Here is a 19,650-nt window from a genome sequence, read left to right as displayed (position 1 = left end):
CGAAGGCGGCGGAGGCAAAGAGAAAAAACAAGAAGAACGCTGAGGAAAAGCTGGGAAAACGGCCAGAAAGAAGAGACAGAAGAGGCAGAGGAGTGGCGAGGCAGGGAAGAGATGCACAGACCGAGAAGGCAGCAAGAAAGAGAAGGAAACTAGGCGAAGAGGACACGAGACAGAAAGGGAGGAAAGGCACAGAGAAAAGACAACAAGAGACAGACAGAACAGAGACAGGGGGAACAGAGACAGAGAGAGACAGAGAGAGGCAGAGAGAGACAGAAAGACACAGAGGAAAGGTGGAGGTGAAGAGAGTCTTCGCAGCACGAGCCACGAGAGACAAATCGGGTTTTGCTCTTTCGATTTTTATTGACAAACTGGGATGGCAAACCTCGACAGAAAAGGAAGGAATTGGAGTCGGGACTGTAGAAAGGCATGCAAGCGCGAGACGATCTGTGAGCATGTCTCCTTTTCTCTGCCGTCCTTTTTTTTGCATGCGTGTACTGTCTTTGTATGCTCCGTTGTTTCTCCTCTTCTTCGATTTTGGCCGGGTTTTCTCTACACACACGAGATCTTTTCGTTTTCCGCCTTTCCCCCCGTTGTGCTTTCTCTCTCTCATGACTCACCACTCTTCTTTAAAGTAAACGTGTCTCGCCTCATTCGTTCTGCGCCCGTCACGCTCGTTCCTTCCCTTTTTTTCAACACTTCTCCAGTTCCCCTCGTCTGCTCATTCCTCTTTCTCCCCTTTGCTCTCTTTCTCTTCTTTCCGTCTTCTCTTATTGTCCTCGTCCTTCTTCTCTGTATTTCTCCGTCGCTGCCTGTATGCTCTTTGATCAATCTCCGCGCTCGGCGTGTTTTGTGTTTCTGTATATGCCTGTCTTGTCCTAACACTGGCGTCTCCTCTCGAAACATCAGAAAGGCCTCCCCAGAAACATAACAGACGTGCATTCAATCGAAGCCTCTCTCTCTCTTCCCCTCTCTCTCTTCCTCTCTCTCTCTTTCTCTCTCACCTTTCTCCCTCTCTCACCTATCCCTTTCTCTCTCTCTTCCTCTTTTTTTCTCTCTCTTCCTCTCTCTCCCAGTTCTGCCTTCGTCTACACATGCACATGTAGCTACCTCTCTTCTTTCCGTCATGAATTTTCTCTCTCGTCTCCGCCTTTTCGCTTCTTCCTTTCGCTCTTCTTCCTCTTCTTCCTCTTCCTCTTCTGCCCCCAGAGAAGGCCTGCTTTGGCAATGGTTGGACCGGCCGCGAAGCTGGTTCCGTTCTGCTCCGCCTGGGGCCAAAGGCGCCGTCCTCTTTGCTCTCACAGCGCCGCCCGTCTACTTCGCCTTCCAACTCCGCCGCGACCGCTCCGTTTCTGCAGTCCACAAACAGGCCATTCGCGACCGGGTCTTCCTCGACTTTGCCCTCGGCGGCCGCTACATCGGCCGCGTCCTGATCGGCTTATATTCGGACAGAGTGCCGCTCTCCGTCGAGAACTTCATTCAGCTCTGCGAAGGCTACCGAGTTCAAGACAAAATCATTGGGTACCGAAACACGCCGGTTCACTTGGTGAAGCGCGGCATCAACCTGACAGCCGGGGATGTTGTGCATGGAACAGGCGCCGGAAAACTTTCCATCTACGGACCTGCGTGAGCTCGAACGGACAAAATGCTGCAAAAACGAGAAAGCGACAAGAACGAGAGAGACTGGAACCGAACCTTTCTCGAGAAACGGAGGAGTGGCCCGGTCGCTCTTGGCGGCTCTCGTTCTTGGCACACACAGCTAGACACAAAGAGACAAAGATATCGAAATGGAACAAGAAATCTGAGATCCAGATCGCTATAGAGATGTCTAGAAATGCAAATAAAGTGATTGATATAGAGAGAGAGGTAAATAGATTTGCACACAACACACGTGTATCCGTATCTATCCATCTGTTATATATATATATATATATATATATTTATAAATGCATCTAGGTGGATGTGGATAGATAGATATGTATCTGCGCACATTTGCTTCTCCAAAGGCTGGACGATCCAGCAGAGATTCTTTTTCGCGGAAAAGCGTGGGCAATGCGCTTGTCTCTTTGTGTGTGTGCCTGGGTTGCGTCTCTGTTTTGTGGGCGACTGCAGATTTCCTGACGAGAATTTTGACATGCAGTTTATTCAGGACGGCGACGTCGCGCTGATGAACACGGGCCCTAGTACGAACAACTCGCAGTTCATCATCACGTTCAACGCCCTCAAACCCCTCAACCGCAACTACGTGGTCATTGGGACCGTCCTCAAAGGCATGCGTGTGATAAAGAAGGTAAAAAGCTGTTGAACTCTGGCGAGACTCTCGGCCTTTCTTAGGCCGAAACGTGGGGATGTGCGCGACGCACGCGAGAAGGTACACACACACAAAAACCTCTGCAGGCGAGACTGGAGTCTTTTTTTCGCTCTTGAACTCGGTCACCCTTCCCCAAGTTTCCCAATTCCCAGGCTCGCGTTTTTCCCGCCGTCCACGGCAAACACACACAGTTATGTGCTTCAGCGTTTAGAGTTTAGAGTCGAGGCAAAAGGCGCGTCTGACGCAGGCGAAGAACCCGGCATCGTGCAGGAGATCGCGCGTGATGTTTGTCCTCTCTCGTGCGGACTCTTCAAAACTTTTCAGATCGAGGAAGAAGCAGGCAGCAAGACTGGCGCGCCCATGCAACCTGTCAGGTGAGAAGACGGATGCGAGAGACCGAACAAAAAACTCCATTCTCTCGAGCTTTTCCCCGAAAGGCGCGGTGTCTCTGCATTTTGCACATGACGGCCCTTCCTATAAGAAAGACGCAGCTCGCAGAATGTGTCTCCTGACCACTCGATTGAGGGTTTTGAGCCCTTCTCTGTGCGAGCGCGAAAGAGTGAAGAGAACGTCTCGACATTTGCCTTCGCTTCCCACGCGCGTCTTCTCTCTCAGTCTGGTCGGCTGCCTCAGTCCGACCACAGGTGAACAAGCCTTTCGTTAGGTCTCTCTGCTGCATTTGTTGTCTTTTCATTTTGAGGCAAGATGTCCCTCTTGTTTCTCGGCCTTCGTTCTTCTCTTTTCGCTCTCCGTCCGCCCTCCTCACCTTTCTTTTCGTTTTGCTCCCTGCACTTTCAGAATCATCAACTGCGGGCTCTACCGCGGGCTTCAGGATGGCCCACCGTTCTTTGCGAACCCAGACCTCCTCGATCGCTACGAGGAAAGTAAGTGAAATCGGGGCAAACTTTGCGTGTGTTCACGTGGAGCGAAATGCACTGTTCAGACCACCCCCACGGCTCCGCCCAGGAGCGTCTACCCTCGCAAGGGGGGGAAACAGAAAACGCGCGAGAGTGTCGAAGTCCAGAGACGAAACCTCGTTTGCCTTCTAGACTGGCGGTCGAAGCGTTTCCGTCCCTCCTACTGAAACGCTCTTGGGCTGATCCTAACCACGCAAAAGAGCGAGATGCAAGGAACTTGACAAGCATCACCCGATTTATTTAAACAAGGACACAACGATTTTAGTTTTCGGTTGGGAGAGACTACCAAACCTAACACTACTCGAGTTAGCGCGCACACGGTTAAACTGTGTAAAGATCCCCGGGGTGGGGTTCGATCGCAACCCGCATAACCACGTCCCTTTCCACAAAAACACAGCACATAATATGCTTCCCACCGATATGCCTATACTCAAAGTATATATATATATACTATGCCGATATGCAGTGTGTGCATATATCGACAGTATGCAAAAACATCTTTGTATGCATATCTGTGTAGATATAATCTTGTCCTTTTTCGGGGTGCATGCGGCGTCTTTGAACTTTTTTGTCGGCGGCTGCTGCTAATGCAAATCTCTCTTTCCAAGTTCTTTTCGCCAGTCACATGCGTGTCTGTCTCTCGCCTCGCCATTTTCGCTCCTAGCTCCCGTCGGCTGCATGCATGCACAGGCTCATTGCGCCTTGGCCGTGTTTTTGCCTCTCTGGTTTTTCCAGCCCGCATCTCCGAGGCGGACTTCCTTGCACTCAAACCTGAGGAGCAGGAAAAGCTGGTCGAGGCGTCGAAAGCGGCTGTTGGCCCCAAAAAGGTCGCCAAGTAGCCGCAATCTACCGCAACAAGTGCACGTTTCTTTCGGCGTAGATCATTATCATTATCAAGATATACTCTTGTCCCCTTGCCGACACACACAGAAACGCCTGTTGCTGGAACGTTTCGCTTTCTTCGGATTCACGGGAGAAGAGCTCCTACGCGCCTGGGGCAAACGAAGCGGAGACACCCCAGACTGAAGTTTGCTGTCACGAGGCTTCTGTGTTTTTCGCTCTCGCGTCCACTTCAACTGGCCACGTTGCATGCAAAGACATAAAACCTATCCTTGAATTTCAAGATTGGTTTTTGGCTCTTACGAAAAAAGTATCTCCACGTCGACGGCATGCGTGGAGGTGGTGAAAAAACTTGTGAATCTTTGTCGGTGAGGCTGACGAAGTCGAGACCTCGCGCTCTGCGTTCGTGCCCCTAGAGATACATGTGCCATAGGACACATATCTCAGCCTGCGGAATATATATATATATATATATGTATGTATTTGTAATCCATATGACTATATATATATTTCAATTGAGAGATTGATGGACAGTAAGTCGAAAGGTGGGACGAAAGTGTTTACGGTTCGTGGTCTGTTCTAAGGGCTTCGGCCTTTCGTTTTTCCTTCTTGACGCGGCATGTCTCGTCTCCTGTTGTGTTCGTTACGTTTTCCTTTCTGGGCGAGAAACGACTGTTGCTGCTAATCCTTTTCTTGCTCTCCACTGCAAGCCCCGTTTCCTGGTCTCCAACTCGTCCAGGGGAACGCAAGATGCCTCTCGTTTGGCTCCCCAAAGCATGCATGTGTACACCGACCTCGTCAGCAGGGCACCAGTCACTCCGGCATGCAAATCGTGTATACAGTTCACACGCATGCACAGGCATGAAGGCATATATATACATACTCATATACATACATATATATATATATATGTATACATATATATGTATACGTATATACATATGCACACCTGTACGTGAGTCTTTTTATATGCATGCGCTGCTGGAAAGAAGCTTGCCTTTCTCCGTAGTTATTTGCAAGTTCCGGTCTGTCGCTCAATGGGGGAAGGCGACTGCCTCTCAAGCAAACTAACGTTACAAAAGCATGTACACAATGGATGTCTCACTTTCATCCATGTACACATGTGAAGTAGGTTACAGAATCTTTATAAGTTTACGTCTGTCCGTTTACATTATATATTTGCTCACAGAGTATATGCTTATTTGTATTCGAATATCCACATATAGACGGGCTAGATGCGAAGAATAAGAGCGCTGAGCGTTTCTGCCAGCCTGCGTCCTCGGCGACCGACCCCGAAGATCCATAGGAAATGCACAAGAGAAGCTGGAGGAAAAACTTTGTCTCGCCTTCTCGTGATGGGTCCCGCCCTCGTTTCCTCTCCTTGGCAGATCACGCTCGTTCTCAATCACCAAAATCGCTGACAGCCACGCCCTGTCCCTCTTTGATCCTCTCTTCCTCTGTCTTCTCTTCCTGTCCTCTGTCTTTCTCTTCCTTCCTCTCTTTCTCTTCGTCTCTCGTTCTCTCTCTCTCTTCGTCTCTCTTTCTGTCTCTTTTCGTCTCTCTTTCTCTCTCTCTTCGTCTCTCTTTCTCTCTCTCTTCGTCTCTCTTTCTCTCTCTCTTCGTCTCTCGTTCTCTCTCTCTTCGTCTCTCTTTCTCTTTCCCGTCGTCTCTCTTTCTTCCTCTGTGTGCCGTTTCCAGTGTTCTCGTCGGTCTCTCAATCTGATCGAGTCCTCCCGCTCCGCCGGCTCTTCTCGACACCGATCCGCGACGGTCCTTCGCACGGCCTTGCTATCTCTTTTCTGCCCGTTGCTCCCTCTCCTCTTTTTCTCCCTGTCCCTTTTCTCTTCTTGATTCTCGTGCGTGTATGCCTCGAGTTTCTCTGCTTCCTGCTGTACCTCCTCGCAGAAATCAAAAATTCGTTTTTCGTCAGTCGCCCGTCGCGGCCTCGCCGAGCAACAGCGCCGTCGCGGGCCGATTCCGCTCTCTTCAAAAACACGCAAAGAGAAACGAAGAACATGTTCGAAGAGAACGAAAAAATTTTTGAGACCAGCCAAAAGGCTCGTTTCCCGCCAGCGTTTTGCGTGGGCATCTCATCCGCCAACTTCTCTCCTGACGAAGCCGCAATGTCCCCGTTTCTCAGTCTGAAAAGAAGCTATGTTTCTCTCGTCTGTCGCTTGCTCTCCTCCCTCGCTGTCTTTGTTTCTCTCCAGTTACGAACGAACTGTTGCATACACAGGCTACATTCCGATACACATGTATAAAGATATCAAAACGCAGATATACATAAGCACATGCGGATATGCCTACGGCACCTCTACTCTCCGTACACGATTTAGTCCACCTGTGAAAACACAAATGCATGCCTAATGTGCTCTGTGATACGGACAAATATAAATGTATACACGTATATATTTGAAACGTGCATGTAGTGGTATACTAGCTTGTATACAAACACATATACATAAATAGGCATGTATATGTGTGTATGCATTGGAATGTGTACATACATACGCACCACTAGGTATATACATATACATATATATATAGATATAGATATATAGATATAGAGAGCTATAGATAGATACAGATGAATGGAGAAGGTGAAGTGTGGAGATTACCTGAAGGCTCGAATTTGATCTTTGGAGACCTTTCTCCGCGACTCTGAGAGTTCGATGCACTTGAGGCAGGGATGTGTCTCTGCCGAGAAGAAAGACAAACTCTCGCCAGTCACGTGCGAGCAGCGCTGCAGATGCAAATAGCGGAGACGACGAAGAGACTGGCCAACCGCGCGAATTGCGACGTCGGTCTGAAAGAAACAGGAAAGCAAATGAAGAGAAGCCGAAACTTTGGAATGGACGCGGAGGGATTCGAGGGAACAAACACCTCTACAGAGACAGTCGATTCCTTCAAACCGCGCTCCTCAAAAAAGAAAAAACGCGACATGTTTGTATCTCACCACTCGTGTGCCATCGAGCCGAAGCTTGAGGAGCCTCCGACAAGATTCAGCGATCTGCAAACAAAAACCAATTTCCACATATTTCGGACAGAATTCCAAAGTGGGGGAGAAAACTCACAAAAGCACGAAACATTCTCGAGCCCACGCGCAGAGAGCCTAAATCAGATCGAATGGAATATTTTCGCCTACGACATTCGCCGGCATAGCGATTTACACTTATACATATATATATATATATATATATATATATACGTGCAGCTGTATAACATAAATATATATATATATATATATGTATATGTATATATGTATATATGTATATTGAGTGTGTATGTTCTTGAGGTCACGTGCTTTCAAGGGTATATCTGTGGAGCTACACATACCTTTCCAGAGAGAACCTTATATATATGTATATATACAAACGCATGCATATGCAGCTGTAGCAAAAAAGAGCAGGCTCATGTACACGTGTTGATTCCCCCCCTTCTCAAACGGACCTACATCCCTAAATTTGTGTCTCTGCATGCGCATCTACGTCTGTCTGCAAGTCTCGCTGCATGTCTATCTGCAGTCCTGTTTGTAACACTTTTCATAGTTCTTTTTCGTCCATATGTGTGTGGTCCTGTTTGCGTTCCGGGAAGCACTCGACTCGGGTGTTTGCGTTCCGAGCGTTACCTCGACGACACCCGCGTCTGTGACTTGTGAGCAGGAAGACAGCGACAGGAGGACGAGGTTGGGGCAGGCGCGCGCGAGGACCCTCAGTCCCTCGTTGGTGATTTTGTCGCTTCTGTGTAGCGCTAGTTCAAACAAATTTTCGCCGAGGCAGTCCCCGATCGCCTTGAGCGCCACGTCCGAAATTCTGAGCCGGAAAGACAAGAAAAGAGACAAAGGCGACGCTCGAGAACTCGCGCGACAGACACGAAAGGCGAAAATGGAGGAACGGCGTTGAACGGGGCTGCAAGCGGACGAGCACCTGGTGGGCTGGTTTCTTCCATGCATCTCTTTATCTCCAACCCACCGTTCTCAAACGCCCAGCACTCCGTTTTTCTTTGAAGAGACTCCTCACGAAAAACACTGAACCGCCAAAGTGGCAGAAACGCGTTAAACCAGGGGGCGCCGCCGAGCAGCAGAAAAAAAGCGACAACGAAAAGAAGAAAGGGAAAGCCCCGAAGAGGGGAAGACTGGCCCACGAAAGAAGCGCCCGCGACGACGAGACGCTGCACGCGCGGGGCGAGAAAAAAGAGAAAAGCTTTCACGCTTCTTCCACAGCTACGACTTCCCGAGAAACAGAATCAGCAACGGGGAGGAGAGGGAAGACTTCCACTCGCCTTCGTCTCGCCTCGTCAGTGTTTCTTGGGCACAAACTCGGCCGTCTTCTGGCGAAACGATTCGCACCACATCTCGGTAATTTTTCTTCTCTCACCGGGCGTCGTTAAGAACCAGAGTGCGCAGAGAAGGACAGGACTGGAGAAGGCAACAGACGCTGAGGTCATTGACGCCTGAGCAGAATCCGAGATTCAGAGAAGTGAGGTTCTGGGAGAGGCAGGCACGTCGCAAAGCAGGACACAAATCAAAAATAAAGACGAGGGGCGTCAACCCAGCCTCTTCGGGCGGTGCGCTGGCGAAACCGCTGAGGTGGACGCCGGCAAGTTACGAATCCGAAGAATCTCGATAACAATCGAACCAGTAAAACCTACACCTGTCCACGCCGGGTTCTGTTGGCGTCGCCGCACGCCTAACACCTTTTCAGAGTCCATAAAAAGGGCTTTTCTCGCCACAAAGAAAGCCGCCGTTTTGCCTTGCTCTCCCTTTTCCTTCCGCGTTTTTGCGGGTTCATCGTGGGCGGTTTGCTTTCTGCACCAAGCGTACCCGACAGTACTCGGCGATCGCACTGTGCCCCGCCTCAGAGAGACTGGAGCACCTTTTGAGGCAGAGCGTCTCAGCCGTATTCCCCTGAAAACACACGCAGCACACGACGCGCGCGCCTTCTGCAGCTGTGCACCTGCATCCATTTTTCGCCACTGCATGCACCCATTTTCGGCGTTGCATGCATCCATTTTTCGGCGTTGCATGCGCCGAAGGGGGCCCGAATCGGACGCGAGGCGTATGTCGGATGGAGCGTCTCTCTCCACGGCCAACGCGAAAGGCGGCCGAAGAAAACGCGTGGCAGGAACAAACCACGGAACTGGTTTTACAGAGAACGCCTGTCTCGAAAGAAGAATGCGCTGACGTAGATACTCTGCGCGTTTCTCTTCTCTCGCCTCGTGTGTGGAGCTGCCTGAGGCACACGAAGAGCCTATTTCACCATCCCCGGAAGTTGGGAGGCGCAACAAGGCCCACAGACTTCCAAGCGCGGACAGCCACGCAAGGCCTATCCACATGCCACACAAGCGTTCACGTTGTCTTCCGAAGCGCCCGCCTAGAACTAGGGAATCTTCCATCTGCAAAAAGGCGCGCCTATGTATAACCACAGGACTAAATATACGTAGAAAGACATATATAAAGGTACAAATGAAGAGTCAGCTCCACATACAGAAGTATTTGTAAATATGCAAATGTATATATAAATATATGCGTGTGTGTGAGTACGAGAGCGGTAGCAATGGCATGAAGGCCGAGGTCACTGATGTCTGCAGCTTCCAAGGAGAGTTTTTTGAGTTTGAACCCTGACGCGCCGCTCGGGCCACGAAGAGGAGGCGAAGCCGAGGACGGCGAGAGAGTAGAGGCGCGAGGAGAGGAGACGGAGGCAGGTGGAGCTGCCGAGACGTTGGAGCCTGCGCATGCGACGAGGACCTCGTGCAAAAAGCCGTCAGACATCCTGGTGAAGCTGCAGAATCCGGCGAAAAGAGAGAGAAAGGCGAGACAGATGCGAAGAAACGTCTTCGAGGTCGTAACTCTCTGCCACGTGGAGTGCACCCCCCTGTGTGGAGTTGTTTGCAAAGAAAGACGATTTCCCTGTCCGGTGCTTCAACTATTTCTGTCGAGAGATTCACCCGTTCAATTCGAGCTCGCGAAGGCGAGGCGAGAAATCCGCGAAAAACTGCAACAAGTCGACGTCTGTGGCGTGCGTGAAAGGGAGGCCGAACGAGCGACTGAGGGCGAGGACTTCGAGGTGTCCTGGAAAAAACAGAAAAGAGGCCTGGCTGCATGCAGCTCTCAGCGTAGACGCACGAGGCAGGGGAAAACGCAGACGAAGCCGAGAGACAGGGAACGCGCGAAAAGGCCAGCGGGAGGTGCGATAAGGCGCACAACCCGCCACGGCTAATGAGAGCACAAAAGGAAACAGGAAGTGCAAGGACATCCAAGAGAGACACATCAAGAACAGAAGCGCAAAACAGCAAAGTGGGAGAAACAGTAAACCAAAAAGATAGATAGATAGATAGATAGATAGATAGATAGATAGATATAGATAGATAGATAGATAGATAGATAGATAGATAGATAGATAGATAGATAGATAGATAGATAGATATAGACAGACAGATAGATAGATAGATATAGATAGATAGATAGATAGATAGATAGATAGATAGATAGATAGATAGATATACATAGATAGATAGATACAGATAGATAGATAGTTAGATAGATAGATAGATAGATATAGATAGATAGATACAGATAGATAGATAGATAGATACATAGATAGATATACATAGATAGATAGACAGTTAGATATAGATATAGATAGATATAGATAGATATAGATAGAAAGATATAGATAGATCTAGATAGATATAGATAGATATAGATATAGATAGATATAGATAGAAAGATATAGATAGATATAGAGAGAGAGCGCAGTAAGTGCAGAGAACGCGACAGGACGCGAGAGAAGTGGTTTCCACGTGTGGAGGAGGAGAGATAAGAATGTGTAGAAACAGAGACGGAGAGGGAAGACGAGGCACAGGGAGAGACTGACACTGGAGGCGTCACATCGACTCAGCGCACCTGCGAGAGGACGCAGACAGCTCAGGCCCGCAGGGGACACAAGAGGCGGAACCTGAAGGGAAGAGACAAGCACGAAATAAAAACGACGAAGTGAGGCAAAAGAGAGAGAAGGCGCCGGAGAACCCGAAAAAGCACGAGACTGCAGCAGGGAAGACACGGCATAGACGAAAACGGAAGACACGGCAGGGACAAGGCGCAGATGGCCTTGTCGCCTGCGAGTCTCTGAATCAAAAGAGACAAGCCGAGAGCGACAAGACGGAAGAAAGGAGTGGCAAAACGCGGACGAGAGGCGAAACAACGGTGACAACTTTCGAACCTGATCCTCTCCACCGACCCCTTCAGCTTCCCAGGAAACGTCAAACGAAAACCCTTACCCGTCCCCCTTTCTCCGAGACGATTTCGCACAAAAAATGTCCACATGGAGGTGTGCGCATGCAAATTGCGACGTTCGGTGCTTGACAAAGAGTGCACAGGCATACGGCCGAGGACGCCTCTCAAACGTATTTCATATGCATTATCAAAGCACATACATAAGTGTGTATAGGCATATAGGTAGACAAACATATATGTAAGCATATGTGTGTTTGTATCTCTCAGATAGCTCAGAAAGCGTGACAGGATACATTACAGGGTGTCCTTTAAACGTCTTGTTGTCCAAAATCTCTCCGGATTCGGTCCCTCTGACCTTTTCAAGACAGATGCGTTGCGCATTTCTGGGGGCATGGCCTTGAGCCAACGCGCGAGGTTCGTCTTCGGGGTCCTCTTCCTCTCGAGTTCGACTGTGACGCTCGTTTCGCGCTCTCTCCTCCACGCCGTCAACGAAGCCTCCTGACGGGGGGAGAGGAGGCGATCCGACGTGTGGCTGCGGTCGAAGGCCCGAAGCAGGATCTTCCGACGCCGAGGACACACTTCGTTCACGTCCACCGTTCCAATCTCTCCTTTCCTCTCCTCTCCCTTCTCTCCATTCCTCTCTCCACCCTTCTCTCTCGTCTGTCGCGTTTCGCACATCTCTCACGCCCGAGCGTGCACTTTCTTCGCCTCTTTCTCTCTCTGCTCCCCAGTTTCTGGGTTCAGCGTCGCCGGGCTGTTCATGTCTCCTCCCTTCGTCTCTCCCTGGTTCTCTCCCTGGTTCTTCTCTGTCTCGCAAAGCTTCTTCTCGTCGTTCTCGTGGGCACCTCGCACGCCTGCGGCCTCTGGCGTTTTCGTCTGTGTCTTCTGGGCCTGACGCCTCGCGCGATCGCGTGCGGTCTTCCTCCCTCAGCCGTTCTCTTTCTCTCTCTCGATCGTGTTCGCTCTCTCTCCGCCTTCTTCGCCGCCGTCGCCCAGAAACAAACAGCGAGGCGAAAGGCGAAGAAACTTGAGCGAGGACTCCCGGGGTCACGGCGTCGATGAGGCGGAGGGACGTGAGGCGGGGCATGCGCAGAGGCAGGTACTGAAGCAGCCAGTCGGAAATCGGCAGCGACGTTGAAGAAGTTCTGAGAACGACGAACGATCAGACGGCGCAGCGCGTCACGATGAAGCGACTTCTTCAACGAACAGCCAGAAGTGAGGCACGCGCCCCAGAAAAGGAAGGGAACGAGACAGAAGCTGCAGAGAGCGTGACACGGAAAGCGCAGCGCCTTTCAGCCCCTTTCAGGCGACTCAAGTCTTCCAAGAAGAAAGGCAACCAAAACTCGGTGTGCGGCGCGCCTGCAGTTCTACCATTTCTGGGGGCCTCTCGTGAGGGACACGGCGGGAAGCGCGAGGAACCAAGAGAAAAGGCATCTTGAGGAACCATGATCACGATAAAAGACAGAGGAGACAGAGCGGGACGCGCAAAAACGGAGAGGCACGGAGCGGGAGCTCGGAGTGGCAGCTGGAGCGAAGAGCCAAAAGGGGGAGACACGGCATGTTTTAGACCAAGAGAAACACAGGCGCTTCTCTAAAGACAAGGGAGAACACGTCAGCCTGTATGTACAGCGAAGCGTGGAGACGCACGACGACGGCATCCACAGGCCGAAAGTCTTCTCTATTCTCGAGATCGCCCTGCAGATGAAAAGCGCGAGAGGATGTCACGCTCTTGCCGCATACACGCAAGAACAACCACGAGTGTGCGGGAAAAGCTCACTTGGTGTAGGAAAACGAGAGAAGATTCTTCCCTACGGCGGCGGTCAGCTGAACGAGGCAGTCCTGGCTCACATCGTGGAGGGCGACGCTGGAAAAACGAACACCGCAAAGTTGCAGCTTCGAGAAAAAGTTCACTCTCGGCACGCGCGCGCGCGTTCCTTTTTCGTTTGTTCTGCAGCGCCGCTCAGGAGAAGCGTGAAGTGCCTTTCCGCAGGCACGCGAAGTCCAAGCAGGCTGCTCTGGACGGGTTATGCATGCACATATGTATGTGTATACGTCTACTGAATTGAGATGCGAATGTACGTATTCCGAAAGGATGGTACAGGGCCAGGGATTCGTTTCGCGAAATGAGGCCGTACGACTCCCTTTCGCTGTCTCTCGTCTCTCTCGCGTTCTCAGATGAAGAGGCGCATGCAACGGCAAAAAGAGGCACGTGTCTATAAAGAGACTTATCCCACAAGGCGGCGGCTCAGAGCAGTTCACCAGTGCCCCGGAGAAACTGTCTCACGTCTGTGTGTCTGCGAGAAACTCCGTCCCTCTACGAATGTACCCCTGCACGCGGATGCGTCTCCGTAGGGCGCGCCCCCGGACGAGGCACTTGTGTCCCTTTGTGTCGGGCGCGACGCCCCCCCTGCGGCGGCAACCAACCGCATGCGGGGCGCGCGGAGACGCGAGAGCGAGCGCGCATGCAACTACGGCTCGGTTCACCCCCCGCAGAACGTCTCAAGCTTCTGAGGTGAGACGCTTCTTTGTCGTCGAGAGCGTCGAGACGCACTGGCGGAGGGTGTGGAGAGAAGCCGTGGTCAGGGCGAGGACAAAGAAATCCAGGTTTTCCCGGAAGGAAAACTCGACAGAGAAGGCCTGGAGCTTCCGCAGCCGTCCGGCAAGGTGTTCCAAGGCTCTGGAGGAAAGACGCGGAACCGACGAAACGCGAATGGGGCAGATCGCCGACACTGGCGATCGACAGAGGCTGCGACTGCTCCCTGCTCGGGCGCTTGTGGCTGTGAAGAATGAAGCGCAGAGACACAAGAGCGCGGGCGAACGCAGACGCGCAGCAACAACGCCCACAGACTCTCAGAGGAAAACTGTCAACCGTTTGGCGAGCGAAAGCTACGAAGACGGAGACAAGAAAACGCGCTGCGAGACAGATCGCTTACGCATTGGTAATGTGCTTGCTCCTATCAAAGATAGCGATGGAGAAGCTGTCGAGGTCGGGCACGGCGGCCGCCAACGCTGCAGAAACAGATTCAGAGACAAACAGCCTGGCCGTTCCCAGTATTCGCCCACCTCCATTCTTTTAGGCCAGAATCGACGCACAAACGTATCTCTCCACAGGTACACCTCGGAGCAGACGTAGACCTGCGCAGATGGATGCACTTGGAGCCGCATCTGTTGGACGCCACACATGTGCACCTAGGGAGAAAGATGCCCCGCATAAAAATCTATACGCATGCGCAGAGTGTTGCAAGTTCTTGCTGGCATGTGGAAGGCGTGGAAGAAAAAACGGAACTACGTAGAGGCACGTACACCTTTGAAAAAAAAACCGACAGGGTGTCTACAGACATGCCCACGCGGACAAGGAGACACACAGTTAAACAGAAGCACGCCACCTCCCTGAGACACAACTATGTCTACACATAACTAAACATAAATATATACAGATATGTATAAATGGAATTACATATATAAATATAGGCACATCCATGCATATGCGGTGAAGTGGCGGTGTCGAGTGATAGGTTTGGACATGGACGCGCGGGTAAACGAGCATGCGGGGATTCCGTTCGGAGGCGTTGGGGCGCGAAGACGGACCGTAGAAGAAAGCGTCGGTTTGGTGATCGACAGAGGTCAGAGAGAGGGACTTCAGATTCGGGGCGGTGCCGAGACGACCGGCGCCTCTGGGCGTGAGCAGAAAGCAGTCCAACTCGACTGTATGGACCTCGGGACTGCGAACGAAAGGGACACACATCGAGAAGTCGCTTTCCACGCGAAGCGACCAGAACAAGGGACAGGGAAAGAACAGAGAAACAGGGAGGGGCGAAGGCCCTGGTCTGTGTTAAATATCTAGCAGCACGCGATTCATGCCTCCCGGCGCCTGTATAGACACTTTGCTGTTTGGCGTCAGCACCCCTTCCTTGGCAGACTGCGAGAAGCAGAGAAATGAACGAAGATCCGCAATCGTGTAGACCACGCGAGTGATCACACATGCACACACACACAAGTATATACACCGCTGCATGTACACATTCATTTATGCATGTGTGCAGAAGAGGTGCGGAAGAACCCAGATTCTCGGCCGTCTTTCCAGATGGAGATGCATGCAGGTGAAACGGGAAAGTCGGGTTCGCTGACGAGCCGCTTCACTTGCGCCGCCTGCGAGTGTTCTCGAGGAGATGCTACTTGTTTCCTCAACTGACCATCGTTTGAGAAGCGCTTCGAGCTGAGCATCGGTGAGGAGCAGACGGCCTGCAAGATCACACCCACACACCGCAAAAACGAGAGAAGAGGCATTTCGGAGCGTCCCCGCGGGCAGTCTCTTCCGAGGCAAGGATTCCTCAGCAGGGTAGCCTTGTCGCGAAGGCGTACACGAGTTCATCACGGCAGAAGGAAACACGAACAGAAGGCGAACATCGTGGGAAGCAAACTGGAGAAGTCTGAAGAGTTAGGGGTGAGACTCTCTGGAAGGGTGCCGCGGAAACGAGGGTTTCTACCGACGGGTGCATTGCCCTCCGAAACCACAGAAACCGCTCAGATGCGGAATGCGGCAGCAAAACGACGCGGCCGCGATGAAAAAACGCGCTTACGGGAAGTGCCGAGAGAAACGACCGTCTTGGAGAAGACGGCATTTAGCGCGGGATGCCACGACCTGCAGCCGAAGAACACCGAGGGAGAGTTGCTTAAGGGGGCGATGCAGGCAAAAATGCACTGTTGAGAGAACGGGTAGGAAGCAGAAAAAAGGAGAGACGCCCATGAGCATCTCGCCTTGAACGACAGGGAACAGCATCCGCAGTGGATACCATCCTCGGAAGCAACGACGCACGCGCCGTCATCTTCTGCGCATTTCTCGGGCCATGGTTGTTTTAGCACCGAAGGCAGTGTCTTGCCAACCTCCCCCGTCGCAGCTCCTTCCTCGGGTTCGACATCATGCAGTTCGACACTCCACGTTTCATCCGTGTTTCTGGCATCTCCAGGTCTTTTCCTAGATTCGGCTTCATATGTAGCCACATCGCCTTCCCTTTTTTGCGCATTATGATACCTCCCTTACCTCCTGCTCATTTTCCCGCTTCCTTTCCCTGGGCCTCCTTACTTGGCAACACAGAGACACCTGGAGAGGTCCGCAAGACCGAGGCGCAGGAAGATGAGTTCCAGAACTTCTTGCGGAAAATCGGCGAAGCATCTCGTTTCCGCTGAAGACACTTGCGCCCCTTTCCTCTTTTGGCGTTTTCTCGCTCCTTCGCTGCACTCGTCTGCTTCGCGGGGTCCTCTCTCGAGTTGCGAAAAACGACATGTATGCCGCCCTGGTGAGAGGCTTACAGGTTCTTCCGCACTTAGCCCACACAGTTCCTGCGGCGGCGGAGGAGCAAGTGAAGCGGCAGCATGCGAAGACTCTCCTTCATCTTTGCGTCCTCCATCTGTCTGTGCGCACTCGAAACGGTCCTCCACCGACCCCTCGAAGTTCTCTATCCTGGCCTTTCCTTGGGATACCCGCTGAGCACGGAGGCAGTCGAATTCCTCCCCTGCAGGTGAGTCTCGGAGGGACAAAGACGAAGCAGATCCTGAGGTAGAAGGCAAGGCCCTTCGAGTGTCCTCTCCGGGAAGAGACATGACGGCATCTTTTTGTTCGGCTACACCGTAGACACCATGCCTGCGTTTCGACTGCAAGGGGGATCGACCGATCACCATGCCATCGCAAAAAGTACGCTTTGTTGCGAGCACATGAAGAAACGGAAGGGAGTGGAGCGCTGCGATTTCGGCGGTTTCGGTGGAGGCCCTAGTGTGAGAGACACACCAGGAAACGGGCTTGGCGTGCCGCGATGCAGACTTGGACTGTCGAGAAAAGCGCTACTGAGCAGGCAAGCCAGCCGCACTCGTCCCGCGGACGAAGTGTCGGGGGTGTTCGTACACCTGAACGGGGTCCGATTCTCGAGGGAATTCGTGCACACCAATGCATTTTTCCGTACGCCCATCTGAGCTCGAAGGCTACACGGAACGTGTCCTGTGAAGAAGTTTCGCTTGGCCGCGTAGGTCGATCCACATCGTCAGAACAGCTGCACAAGGGAGGAGACGCGACAACACACCAACAGACGAGAAACGAAGTTTACCGTCGGCCAAAGGAAAGATCAAGGCGCTTGAGGCTGAGGAAAAAAGTCAGAAGAAAGAAGTTCTGCACCCTAAGCTTTCGGTTTGCTTTTAGACAGAAGTAGAGAGGAAAAACGAACTGCCAGTCGCGCGTTTCCACCGCATGCTGCATGCGGAGAAGCGCTAGAAAGTAAATCAAGGCAGGGACAAGCAGCGAGATCCAGTACAGAGCTGAAGCTTTTCAGTTCCTCTTTTTTGAGTCGGCATACGGCCCTTAGAACAACTCTGTGTGGACGGAGGTCCCTGGAAGACTGTCTCACCAAAGAAAGCCTTAGGGGATATATGGTACGAGCGGCGGCTAGATGAACCTCAAAGTTCCCGGATTCCGCGGCCACACACCGCGCCCCCCAAAGGTGCCTCGTCACTCTTTTCGAGTGAACGGCCGACAAGCGAGAACTGCACTTTTTCGTAAGTATACAGTTTAGCAAGTTTTTAAGAGGAGTCTTTGTGCGGTTCCTCTCGCAACGCCTCTCTTTCGTCCGTTTATGAATTCCCCCTCCGACAGCCTAAGCCTAAGAAGTGGACCAATTGGTAGCGCCTCTAGAAATCCATGCCAATCGAGAGTTCACTCCTTACCGAGCCAGCTGAAATCCGTGTCTCGTACGAGCGTCCCACCGAAGCGTCGGTTTCCCCAACCCCTTCTATGGCGCCACGCCTTCCTAGTGGGTTTCGCACAAAACACCGGAGGCTGCCGTTCAGGCTGGCCCGCAGGCAGAACAGTGCGTGTGTACTCTGTCACGCCACATGATGAAATAGAAGAGTGTCAACGCAACGCAGCGATCACCTGTATGCCTTCGGTTTCCTCGGCGAACAAGGTGTTTTGGTCATATGTTGCGGTTCCTCTCGAACATTTCTGGTGCTTGCCTTTCTTCCTCGTTCGCCTGGCGACAGGTGCCGTACAAGGTGGTTTCAACTCGCCGTAGAGGAGCATGGACGGGCACTCGACACGAGCTCTCGATGCAGTTAGTACAGCAGTCACAGATGCTTACTCACAAAAGAGATCAACCAGATCTCTGATGAAGAAGCAATGAGGAAAAGTGGACAAGTACCGGGCGGCAAACCCATGAAGCGGGGTAGCGGAGAGACGCGTGATCAGGGAATGAGGCCTCTGTTATCCAGAGCGCGAGGCGTGTTACTTGTATGATTCGACCTGAAAGAGAACTGGAAAACATGCCCCAGACCAACAAATGCTCCACTCGCGGACCCGGGGAACGGGACAGAGAGCTGAGAATCCGAGGCAGGGGCTATGCACACCACAAATGCGCACCTTCAACTTCTACCTCATGTGTCGTACTGCTTTTACGGGGTGGTGTCTGAGGGAAATCCCTCCAGAGAAAGCCATCCCTAATCTGCAACTTGTTTTCCTTCCTCTCCCGCCTGTGGTTGCCGCCTGTTTTTTTCGGTTGTGTCTCATTCCAAGCCTGCAAACTGTTTTTTGTTCCTCCTCGTTCCTGCCTCGCCGGCTTTCCCTGGCATCAGCCCTGTTCACTTATTGCCTAGCCGATTGCTCTGCAGGTATATCTGTTAAATAACGACCAGAGTAAGCATGCACACCTTAAGGCAGGAACAAAAGTCGACTCCACCCGCCCTGAACATCTTATGCGTTCATCAGAATTCCTTTTTGAGAGGGCTTCTGCGTGGCTCGGCGTGGCCAGCACTGTCTGAGGGGCTTTGATGATATCTCTTCACACAATGCTACTTGAACCTCGAAGGTTACGATGTTCCAGTATCTTCACTCTTGTCCTCGGAGGCCCTCTGAATATGCGAAAACAGAGAGACAACAAGAAAGCAGAAGACCCGTGATACAACTCAGGTCCGGAAGCCCCAACGCAATTTAGCCGGCTAAAGGTGGGCGGGCTCGCCGGAATTGGCGAGACCTCGCACGCGGCCTTCAGTCTTTTTTCTGACTGGAACGACGTCACACTTGGTCCATCGGACACAGAGTTCGGTGTCGAAAACACCGTGCAGAAGGACCGCTGTCGTCACTGCTGGGTGTTCTCTCGTTCACGTGCAGTTCGGCCAACTGTTCTCTCGTAGCAACTCGCCGGCTCTTCGAAGCGGGCTGGCGGTACTTGTTGTTGGAAAAGTACGCAGTCTATTATACGAGAAACAATGTCAACGTGGGTGTGTGCAGTCGCGTGGAGAGCCAGTGAACGACGATTGCTGCGCCACCGGGAACCTTTGGCAGATCAATCCGTTCGCCCTTCCACGCAAGT

General features: G+C 51.9%; 2 protein-coding genes across 2 annotated transcripts; one reads left to right on the top strand and one right to left on the bottom strand.

The window, feature by feature from the left end:
• Window positions 1-1,123: 1,123 nt before the first annotated feature.
• NCLIV_025320 (putative cyclophilin) lies at window positions 1,124-4,064 on the top strand (the record flags this gene model as incomplete). Its single annotated transcript, XM_003882727.1, has 5 exons — window positions 1,124-1,623; window positions 2,110-2,287; window positions 2,633-2,682; window positions 3,107-3,192; window positions 3,961-4,064. 5 exons carry the CDS (start codon window positions 1,124-1,126, stop codon window positions 4,062-4,064), a joined length of 918 nt encoding a protein of 305 aa, XP_003882776.1.
• Window positions 4,065-5,991: 1,927 nt separating this feature from the next.
• On the bottom strand, window positions 5,992-16,351 carry NCLIV_025310 (F-box/LRR-repeat protein 20, related; the record flags this gene model as incomplete). The annotated part of the gene is made up of 14 exons (XM_003882726.1): window positions 5,992-6,049; window positions 6,684-6,871; window positions 7,022-7,075; window positions 7,694-7,877; window positions 8,442-8,551; window positions 8,888-8,971; window positions 9,608-9,845; window positions 13,077-13,163; window positions 13,851-13,976; window positions 14,233-14,308; window positions 14,888-15,021; window positions 15,493-15,541; window positions 15,880-15,941; window positions 16,341-16,351. The coding sequence occupies 14 exons, from the start codon at window positions 16,349-16,351 to the stop codon at window positions 5,992-5,994; spliced, it is 1,461 nt and encodes a 486-aa protein (XP_003882775.1).
• Between the last annotated feature and the right edge of the window lie 3,299 nt (window positions 16,352-19,650).

Source organism: Neospora caninum, chromosome VIIb (genome assembly GCF_000208865.1).
Source record: "Neospora caninum Liverpool complete genome, chromosome VIIb".
Lineage (NCBI taxonomy): Eukaryota > Apicomplexa > Conoidasida > Eucoccidiorida > Sarcocystidae > Neospora > Neospora caninum.
This window is presented reverse-complemented; position numbering and strand designations above follow the sequence as displayed.